Source organism: Apteryx rowi, unplaced genomic scaffold (assembly GCF_003343035.1).
Source record: "Apteryx rowi isolate R43461 unplaced genomic scaffold, aptRow1 scaffold_65, whole genome shotgun sequence".
NCBI classification, from domain to species: Eukaryota; Metazoa; Chordata; class Aves; order Apterygiformes; family Apterygidae; genus Apteryx; species Apteryx rowi.
In genome coordinates, this window is record NW_020450927.1 from 3,265,012 (window position 1) to 3,276,439 (window position 11,428).

The 11,428-nt window shown below is 40.5% G+C and overlaps 1 protein-coding gene across 1 annotated transcript; it reads right to left on the minus strand.

The window, feature by feature from the left end:
- Positions 1-748: 748 nt before the first annotated feature.
- Positions 749-10,422, minus strand: SELE (selectin E). The gene is made up of 14 exons (XM_026084684.1): positions 10,377-10,422; positions 7,845-8,012; positions 7,500-7,575; positions 6,691-7,077; positions 5,938-6,045; positions 5,624-5,809; positions 4,810-4,995; positions 4,516-4,701; positions 4,093-4,278; positions 3,538-3,723; positions 2,459-2,566; positions 1,997-2,018; positions 1,814-1,886; positions 749-1,461 (listed from the first exon to the last, which is right to left on the minus strand). Exons 3-13 carry the CDS (start codon positions 7,534-7,536, stop codon positions 1,829-1,831), a joined length of 1,650 nt encoding a protein of 549 aa, XP_025940469.1. The 5' UTR covers positions 7,537-7,575; positions 7,845-8,012; positions 10,377-10,422; the 3' UTR covers positions 749-1,461; positions 1,814-1,828.
- Between the last annotated feature and the right edge of the window lie 1,006 nt (positions 10,423-11,428).

The following is an 11,428-nucleotide window of genomic DNA, read 5'->3' on the forward strand; positions in this document are numbered from 1 at the left end:
TCACCCAAGTCACCAACTTTCTGCTCTCCTGTTCCTCCTGAGCATGTCTGAGCTCACTGCTAGCCAAGGCACCTGCTTTACAGGACAGTTCAGCCTTCCTCCTTCCTTTCAGGACTGGAGATACCAGTTTGGGATCCAGCTCTGGCTGTGCTGGCTCCCATGCAGTCAGTGCCATCTGCTGGCTAACCTTTCCTTGACTGCTATGAGAAAACGGAAAGCTACATAAGGAAGCAAGCCCCCACAGCCTTGCTATTTTGCCAGTCGTCTTCCTCACCACATTTTGCTACTGAAGCTGTATCCACAAAGCTGACAAATCACCAAAATGATGAAAGTTTCCAAAAAGAGTGTATTACATTTAAAACACTTTATCAAATACTATTACAAATATGACAATACACATCAGATTAAGTCAAACATCTGTTTAATTTATGATTATAATTTAAATATAACTTAAGACATTTCTCACTTAAAGTCCTTTCCTAAGACCTTAATGATTAAGTTCTTTATACTTCATTGCATACTTGCAATATACAAAAAAAACAGGGCTTCCATTTTATTTGCAAATAATATACTGGCAGGAAATCCTTAAAAAAAMCCCTTTGATTTATTTTAAAGTTACCCAGGTCCAGCTCAACAGCCACAGACCTACTCAGGGACAGATATTTTACAATACTTCTACAGTTAAACAGTACAAAAATACCCACAGTAATCAAAATGCACAAGAAATTAAATATTTATATAAACACTTATATTACAGTGCATAATCCCATTGGGATGAGAACATTTCAGATCTACTTGCTGCATTCAGAAACCAGAGTACCTAGAATAAACACTAACACTTAGTGCTGCTACAACAAGAGTTTAAAGTCCAAAATCTTTCTAGGACATGCAGCAGAAATCCAAACAACTGCCCATATTGTCACAGGCATATTTATTGATATCCTGTTAAAATAAACAGACTTCAACAATAAGCCAGATCAAAGGCTTCAAAGTAATTCAATATTTTTTCATCCTAATTATTTTGTTTCTGCAAATATAACCCACATGTCTCCAGAGGAGACCTCTCCAGCAGTGTAGTAAGTGAAGGGAAATAATGCATGTCTTCACCTCACCTAGGTACCTTCAAGTAGTCCAGAGGAGAAACCAGCCTCCTCTTTACAAAGCAGCTTACTGTTTGCTCACCATTTGGAGAAGAGATGGCAAACTCCCAGTTATAAACAAATGCGTGACTGAAGGTGGACTGCATTTTGCCAGAGGGCCAGAGTTTTGCCCTCTGCTTGTTTGTCTTCAATGAAAATATCAGACAGCTTGAGTTCAAAACTCAAGTCCTAGTCAAAGCCTTAGTAATAAACAAGGTGAATCATCTTGTCAGCAAGAGGTAAAAGCATCCGGACAGCTGCTGATCTTCATGCAGTTTCATTTCCTATAAATCTGAGACATAAGTAAAGATGGCTTCAATTCCTGCAGAGAGAACAAAACTCCTCTAAATTGGAGAACCGGCACAGATTTGTATTTGCTCTCATTTCAGAGCAGTTTTGTATGTGGCAGGTAGTAAAAATGTACAAAAGTATTTCTAATATCATATGTGGATAGACAGAAGCTTAGCACAATCATTCTTTGACAAGCTGAACAATCATTTCTGAATCAATAAATCTATCAGTCTCTTTAGGAACTTTCAYGCTATGCTGAGATAGATATTAAGTACCCCAAAGCACATATTCCCATTTCTGCAACTCTATAGAAATTAAAGCTCTGATTGCTTCTGTGATTAACAGGAAGAGAAATTGTGAGTGCAGCTATCTTATGAGCTTACCTGAAACATTTGGATTTAGACATTCTGGCCAACACTCTGGAAACTACCTTCAGTGGTGAGGCTCTGACAGCTACTATAAAACAGAAATGAAAGGTACTTTAGTGACAGCTGTTCTATATCAAATGCATTTTAGCAAAGAATTACTGCAATGTTTCTCATGCTGCTTTTTGAGACACAGCTTACCTGGAAGGAGTATATTTCTTTCCTGCAAGAAGAATAAGAAAAAGCATTAGCATTTCAAGATGAAAGTCCCTTCATGCAAATTTTCTTCTGCTAAAAACCTCTCATTTCTGAATATTTGACAAAAAGCCATTGATCTAGCAACCAATCTAACAGCCAGTTGTTACTGTGTTGTCATTAGCCCCATCTCAACTTCCCATTCACATTTCCTGGCAGTAATTGCTGATGAATTGTACTGTTGCTTTTTCCTCCCATAATTCTTATTTTCTTAAGTGATTTTTTTTTAATCTTATTGATTTAATTGTCATCCAAAAGCAGCATAYATACAGGCTTCTTGAAAAAAAAAAGTTGGAATTGGCTTAATATAGGAATTTTCACTTCAGAAAAGTCAATGGTTCTACTCCACTCCCCAGTGAAAAATTCAGGCAGGTAAATAAAATCAGTTGATCCCATCCAACTGCTCACCTTTTCTTCGAAAACGTCTTGCAAGCCAAAGGAGGAAAGATGCTGTGGACAACAGAGAGGCACTTGTGGCTGCAATGCCCACAGAGAGATAGCTGACTTGTTCAGAAGCTAAAAAAATGAAAAATGTTTCAGTGAGATTAAGAGACATGTGAGGTCTTTGAAGTCCTTTCTACTTCTTCCTTTTCCAAGTGTTCTTCCTAAAGAATCAGAATTGCTGCTTGTCACCTGAGTTCTCTTGCTGAGACAGGACAAATCCTGTACACAAGGTGAAAAGCTGCATACTAAAAATTATTCACCTTTGCCAAAGCAATAGCAAGGTAACAAGCTAGCTATGAGGTTCTGCCTAACCTCCAGCCTCAGATGACAATTTGTGCTCATCTTATATTYTGTTTTGGTTCATACTATATTTTGATTTCTTCTGGAGTGTCTTCCTCTTCAAAGAGTCCCATTGAAATCAATGAAGTTATTCAAGGGTCTAAACTCTGTCCAAGTAAATAAAGCAGGGTTGAGCTCTTAGGACTTCAAGCAAAGGCACTCCAGGTGGGCCCAAGTATGTTCCCACTGAAGTCAGTGGCAGAGCTCTTACTGCCTTGGATGGGAAGGCAAGGCTGAGACTTCTGCCCTATAAAATTAAAACTTTTGTTAGAAGAGCACTGTGAGGCCTTTGGCTGAGAAATTCGGGGGGGGGGGGGGGGGGGGGAGGGGAAAGAACTATCAGACCAAATCAACAGACTCTGAATATAGATTTTAAACCATGAGGTTATGCTTCTCTAGAAAGACTTCTTTGTTAATGTGGCAAATGCTCAGCACTAGAAATATTTTAACTAAAAATCAAACCAACCAGCTTGGGGGCTTGTTCTTGATATGAAATCAAGATTTTTCAACAAGGCCTTTTAGGAATTGGGTTTTGTTTTCCCTATTTTCAAGCAGCATATTGAGAGATTTTGCTGGGCTTCTTTCTTTGTGGACTGCACTATAATTTCAAACTCACTGGTTGGCATATCTGATCCACCCTTCCATACCTCCTCATTTGATTAGAAACCCAGTGCCACCTCCGTGGCTAGTCCCAGGTAAGATACCTTCACATGTGGGCAGACTGGCACTCCAGTTTCCTGAATGACTGCACTCAAGAACATGAGAGCCATTCAGCTTCCATCCTTCTATGCAGCTAAAGTGGCAGGCTGTGCTGTACGTGAAGTTCCCAGCACCATGTAAGCAGTCCACAAAGCCTTTCTCAGGAGAGCTCAGTGGTGCACACTGTACAACTAAAATACAGAAAGAAGTATTAATGGTTAATAAAGCATTAAGGACTTTCCCATCTTCAGCCCTGTTCTTTGCATTAGTAAATGTACACAGTATTTTTAAGGATTAATTTACATTATCTTGCCAGAACAAATGTTCTTTCGATGCTCTTTCCCTAAAGTGTCTTAGAGTTCAAATATCTGGGAGAAAATTAACAGGATCATTTTATAGGTATTATTAGTAGCTGTAAATCAACTATTAACTAATAAAGTTAACTGCCATTAGCTAATTGGATTTCTAGAGCAGTCAGCACAGATGCCTCAGGAATCCAGCATACCAGTGCTGACAGCTCCATCTCCACCACCCAGACAAACAGGCATAAAGAAAGGTACCTGCACAAGCTGGCTGCTGCCTGTCCCAGGCCCCAGAAGACCCACACTGCAGCATRGCTGGTCCTGTCAGGGCAAACCCTTCCTCACAGGTGAACTCGCAGGTGGCACCCCAGCTGAGCTCCACAGAGGAATGGGAGCAATTCACAAAACCATGAGCAGGCATTTCCAAGGCAGGACAGGTCACAGCTGAAAGCACAAGAGACAGCACAGAGTTAGCTTGGAGAAGAGTTTTTCTTGGCCTGCTCCAAGCTAGACAAGATGATGTGCCCTGCCTGGAGCTGACCTCTGTGGGCTATGATATCACTTTGCAGACCCAGTCAGTCCTGGATACTGGCAGAGCTGACCCAGGAGCCTCAGGGAGCAGGGATTTCAGTGTGTTGCACAGTTAAAAAAAACAGTAAGTTCCAACCCACCAAGTCTTACCTTTGCATTTTGGGAATGGCTCTGACCACTGCCCCTGTGCCATGCATTGGACACTGGATGGGCCCTGCAGAACATAGCCCTCACTGCAGTGGAAATCACAACGTGAGCGGTAGGTGAGATCTGCAGGAGCATCCTCACAGCTCACAAAGCCTTCTTCTGGCCAGGTTACAGCCTCACATCTCACAGCTGCAACAGATCACAACAGCAGTCAGCACAGATGCCTCAGGAATCCAGCATTCCAGTACTGACAGCTCCATCTCCACCACCCAGACAAACAGGCATAAAGAAAGGTACCTGCACAAGCTGGCTGCTGCCTGTCCCAGGCCCCAGAAGACCCACACTGCAGCATGGCTGGTCCTGTCAGGGCAAACCCTTCCTCACAGGTGAACTCGCAGGTGGCACCCCAGCTGAGCTCCACAGAGGAATGGGAGCAATTCACAAAACCATGAGCAGGCATTTCCAAAGCAGGACAGGTCACAGCTGAAAGCACAAGAGAATTGAGTTTAGCTTGGGAGAAACTGGAAAAGTTCTCCTGAAACCTAGCAGCATATCCAATGCATCAAAACAGAGTTGAAGAGACCTACGATCCTGCCATTTCAGAAGGTGCACAAGAGCTGGAGGATCTCAAAGTGGAAGACCGTTAAATGGATTGGCTGTAAATTCATCTGCAGTTCACAGTAGCTGGTTACAATTGAAAGTTTTCAGTGTGACTGCTGCTTGTTGATACATGTTTGATGCTGTTTGCTCCAAATGGTAGCTTATTTTAAGCTGAACACTTCAAGAACTAATCACTACAACCAGGATTAACTAGCCTGTTGTGAACAGTGTCGGCTGTATYACCTCCATTCCCTGTTCTCTACTAAGGGGGCAGAAAAGGTTTTCTCTAGGACAAAGTCTAAGGTAGGGCTGTAGCATTGGTCCTGCTCATTGCACCTCTTCAGGGACAAAGGAGGGCCTTTGCACTGCAATAAAATAACACCTTCACCACAGAATTAATTACAAAGGAATGGGCCAGAATCTCAGTTTGTATCTATTGGTAGATTAACTTTGAAGTATACAGACCTATGTACAATCTGGAAAGTTCATTACCACTGCCTGAGAAGCTCACCTTTGCACTCTGCAAGGGAGGCAGACCAGACCCCAGAAGAGGTACAGTGGACTGATTCCACTCCAGTCAGCTCATAGCCTTTTTCACACTGAACTGTGCAGGATGAGCTGTAGCTGAAGTTCTTCAGTGGATGGCTGCACTTCAGGCTCCCATGATCAGGTTCCTTTAGGATGTCACAAGTCTCAACTTCAAAGAAACACAAGGAAATACAGAGTCAGAGTCACTGGCTGAGCAGGTAAATTGRCAAGCCAGACAAACTGAACACTAGTTAACATGACCATCTCTGGTTGGAAAGACAGATAGAGTAATCTTACCAAACTCGCATTCAGGCCCATAGAATCCAGGGTTACAGTGGCAGGTGTGACTGTTAATAGTTTCTATGCAGTCCCCACGGCCACTGCAGAGAGATGGGTTGCAGGAAGCTGAAAAAAAATTGGCAAGTTATAAATGAATCAGCAATGGTCACTCCATGACCATTTGTGCTCAGGTAGATATCAGCAGTATTTAAAATGCAAAAGGAACAATAGACTATGGTGTAGGTAGAAATCCTACACAGGGACATTCTTCACCAACTCACTACAGCTTTGATTCGGCAGATACTTGACCGTGATTTTTTTTGACCTAGCTGTAGCCACCTCCACATAGAGTGTCTAAGCCAATTCAGTGGTCTATCATCAGCCAAGAGACAGATGCCTCCAAAAGGGCAATTCTTACCCAGCTGAGAAACCCACTGCAGGCTAGCTGAGACACCTGCAGTGTCTCAGCTATCTCAGGGTGGGATGAAAATCACTTTCTGAAAGAGCCTGTTTCTCTCCACCAATTACAGAGAGGGTCTGGTGACTTGCTTAGGAAAGATGCATAATATTCTGAGGGCTAAGAGGTGGGTGAGATCAATACAGCTCTTAGAGCTCAGCCAGCTTCAGCCCTGCGAGTAGTCCACCAAGGGACTGTGTTTAAGAGTAAGTGTACAAGTTTTGCAGGGTCAGGTAGTTATTTAAGACTACATTAAATGACGCCCTGCTATGTCATCTCCACAGGGGCTCACTGGGATGGACTTCATATCATACCTGTATAGCACAAGGCGACCTTCTGTTTCTCACACTGTGCATCATTCCATTTGCCGTCATCCTTCCCTCTTTTGATGTAGATTTCAACACAATCCTCGTTGTTCCCTTTGCCATTTGGCTCACCTGAAGCCCAGTTTTCTGCCTCTTCTGTCAGTTCTTTGTTAGTTCCAACCCAGGTCCATGTCTCATTAATTTTTCTGATTCCAATCCAGTAGTAACCCGGATTGAAGGGTAAGAAGTTATTGAGATAGCTGATTTCCTCCTTATTCTGAATGGCAACCATGTTAGTATACTTGTCTTTGCACCACAGCTCTGCTTCATCGTAGGTCATGTTTGTGTCTGAATAATGGTAGGTCCAACAATTCACCTCCTCCAATATCGTGAGTCCTGGAATGAGAAGATACCAAGAAGTTGGTACCTCTTTTTCTCCTCTAGAAGAATATCTGAAGACCTAAAAATATTCCATACTTATCAATATCTGAACCTGCATAGGCAGTAGTTGCAATTACTTTATATACAATTAATTGGCAAGTTTCAAAACAGGGATGTCAGCATCAAGTATGGGGACTTCAGCTTGTAAAACTATGCCTGATTACAAAGTTCTGCAGGCTCTGGAGCAAACCATGTGAGCCACTAATGTCTGACAGGTGAGCAGGGAAACATGCTGTTGCAACTAGAGTTTGCTATATGAATTTAGCCTCATGCTAATTAGCTCATGTTCAAAAATTCTGTTTAATTTGGAGCTCAGACAAAATAGCTACACTAACAATATCACCCAACTAGCTTTCTACAGGGACATACACACTTACCATAAGCAAGAAGAGATAGGAACCACAAGCAAATCATGTTTCTGAGAATTTTCTCTTCTATCTTTTGTGCAGACAGCTATGAAAGACCAGAAAAAGGAATACATTTGTATAGAACATATACTGCTTTTTTGCAATTCAATATAAAATACTGCCTACGTTATCTGTTCTATGTACTTTTTAACAAATCACTGAGGAATTAAATAAGATTTTCATTTGGGGAAATACAACATTTAAAACAGTTCTTAATGTCAAGACAGCTTTTAAGGAACACCAGCACAGAATTCTCTGTCCAGTTTTTCCTTAGCTAAGCAATGAAATGGAATAAAACACTCCATTTATACTCACAGATTGTCGTTGAGATGGCCAGGCGCTATAGAAGTCTTCTAATATTTTTCAGTGACTGTCTTCCTTTGCTAAGTCACTGAATATGGCCTTGAAGATGAAGTTCAGCTCAAAGTGTCTGGACTGTGTGTTCCTTTTGCCTTTACTGCAGCCTTTTATTCTCAGCGCAGCCTGCCCTCCATGAGACGGGAAATTCCATGTGGAAAAAAAATTTTCTGGGAATATCCCTGGTTCTGACCCTCACACATATTAAGCCTGACACTTCCCCTTCCCATATCAGCCCTCCCACAAAGATACACTGTGCTGACAAACTGCCAAGTGCTGGATTATACAGCTTTATGACAGAAACACACAATTCCAGGATATCAGCATAAATGTTAGCTTAAGAGTTTCCTGTGAGTCGATTCCAACTTTTCTCCTAGCACAGATGGATATGCTTTTCTTGATCAGAGGGAGCTCTCTGTGATTTTCAGCCACAATTTTTCTTTGTAATAGTGAACCTATGCAACTTCTTGCAGAGTAAGAAAGGAAATGCTCTTTACTGGCTTCTGTAGATATTCAGATGCCATATCGATGACATAAGAATCAAGAAATGGACATGACAGCTTCTTAAAACTATCACCATCTATCACTACCAAAATTGTAGTGGATTTTAAAGCAAAYGTCTGAACTATGTAAGGCAAACTAGGGTATTAAGGTATATAATTCCCCTTACTTGACAATGGAGTTGAATATGTATATGCCCCAAGAGGCTACAGAAACTTTGAATGTTCATTAAAGCTCTGAAATACAAAAATATATATACTTCATCCAATTATTCTGTCACTTTTGGTACATTGTTCATAGGGCCAGATGGGAGAAGAACACTATTTTGTTGGAAAACAGTTAGCTTTACTAACCAAAAGCTTTCCAAGGAGTATACCTACTACAGAAGATCTTTTCCTCAAAACTATGACAAGRCACAACACATTTTCTTTGAATTCAGCATAACAAGTATCCCAAGAATGGAAATATATCAACTTTTTTCCTATGTGAGTTTTTATGTTAAGATGTGCCCATCAATACCACTGACAGCTTGATAGCTAAAGCTATCAGCACTCCACTTGAGCCGATAATAAAATATTTCGGCAGAACAAGCAGATCAAGTAACAAAATGAAGTGGTTTTAAGGACTTACTTTTGCCTTAGTAGAAAAAGTAAAACATCTGTGAAGTAGCCACAGCTTGATAAACTCTGCCCATCCGAGGAATCCAAAGGAAAGAGGACCTAGCAAGGAGTATATCCTGAAGTGGCCTCAGTTACTATCAAAATATGAGAGTTTCCTATAAATTTCAACTTGATGCCTTAGAAAGTATGTCAAAGACAGTTACTGAATATAATGAGAAACAGAACAAACACATACTGAATATTTGCAGGGAGAGGAACACTTTATAGCAGGTGTGAACTAATATGGCTAGAATCACAGATAAACCATCAAGAAATTCTGGAAAGTTGCAGTTAATTTTTGACTGTCCTGTAGATGCATTCTGTGACTGCAGGCCTGGTCCAGCCTCATTTGTAACAACCAGACTCTTTCCATAGACTTGGAATTCACAGAAAATCAGGACTGCTATTTCTTTAGCCTCAGTTGTTCAACTGTAAATTGAGAATTAAAACATTTCCTGTCTGACAGTTTTGTTCTGTCAGTGATCTTCAGGTTGTAAGCCCCTGGAACGGGGACCGGTATTTTAATGCGTCTGTGTAGTACATCATGCAGTGGGTCCTAATTTCATGAGGGTTCTGTAGGTGGTATTTTAATACAAACTAATGATAACAAGTTTCCATAGGACAGTCATTTTTTTCTCCTTAGATACTGCTCAGCTGTTGTAATCATACACACAGAAATAATAGACCGCTTCAGAAGAAGCTTATATCCTGTCTGGTGTCAGAAGGGGAAAAATGTTTCACCTTTTCTTGGAGACTTTTTCAAATTGCTTTATGAGCTTCCTACTGGTAAGTGCTCATTCTCTTCATAGCAGAAGCTCCAAAGCTCAGCGGAGAAAACTTTACCAGAATCACTTCACCAGGGGAATCTCCACAGGAAGGAAGAGAAGGTTTCACTGTTTTCAATGGTCTTCCTTTACAGTGGCTGTCAGACTGCTTGTCTGCAGCAGGAGGAAAAAAGACTAAAAGCAATATCCCTGTAAAAACTCCAGTCTAAAAGACGACTGTCTTTTTGCTGGCAGCATTCCCATGTTCATCACTGACATGAGGCTCTTTTTGGTTTTTCCCAGGGAAACCTGTCATCTACTGCTTCTATTTTTATCTCTTTTTAATAAAAGAGATGAAAAATAAGTGCAAAATGTTCAGAAAGACAAAAAAGCCTGAAAAACATTTTCAAAATCACCCAAATGACTGAGAGGTTAGTGTCTCATTATTAAAAGTCTCATAAGCACTTAAGAACTTAAATCTTCTTGTTGTTCTGGAAGACTGGGATTCCTATGAGCTAAAGCTAGTTTTGAATCTGAGTTACATAGGTATTTCATGGAAAACTTACCTCCAATATGGTTGTTTAGGTTGAACTCCAGATATCCAAGCTAGATATGCCAACCAGTCTGCCCCTCAGCTGGTCTTTATGTTACTGGTTTATTCTTTACTTTGTTTTTTCACATTTGCACATTTTTCTTCCTTTGCCTATTGATTTGAGAGTATAATAAAGAATCCCCTTTCTTGTGCTTCAGAGTTTGGTGCAGTTGTCCACTCCCTTCTCATGCTGCCTGAACRCATAGTTCCTTGAAATTAACCCACTTTCCTTCTGCCACAAGAACAGAAGACTCATTAGCCTAAATCAAGTCCAGTTTTCAGAACTGCTGATCACTTGTTCCTATAGATATTGCTCCAGAGCTTCATTTCCACAGGTGAAAGCCCAGCTTTTTCAAAGCAAAAGAGAAAATTTTAGATCATCTTTTCTCCTTTACAGATACCTCAAAACAGAAGGAACAAAATGTCACAATTAAACAACACACTAGAACTGAATTTTATTTTTTTTTCTGTCTCTATTGCCTGCCATGCCCAGCTTTCAAAGAGTATAAACTTTATCTACCACAGGGAGCATGAGCACAACGATTTTTCTGCCCTATGGGTACTTTCCAGTATATTGAAAAAAAATCCACACTTGTATTAAAAAAAAAGTAACATTAGCATTTCTAAGAATACAAAGACCATGACCTTCACACTACAGACTGCTTTCCATAGAAACTGGTTTATATAATGTTTAAGGATTTAACAGTGATTTCTAACAAGGATTATCTAACAGCAACTAATTTTCTAGTTGGAAAGTTTAGTTGATAGCCCATTAGGAGACAGAAGGCAAGAATAAAAGGCTATACAAACACATTAGGAGTAACTGCAACAATAAAATAGTCAGGTCTTATTTAAAGGAGAGCAATAGACAGAGGACATTGCTACTAATTGTCTTTTCTTTCTTTAGAGAAAGGTTAGCAGATACTCACTGCAATAGCGTTATGCATGGGAAAAGAGAACAGGTCAGAGTAGGGAAAGACTAAAGACAATTTAGATGAATTATATTTAATCAAATTACTACTTAAG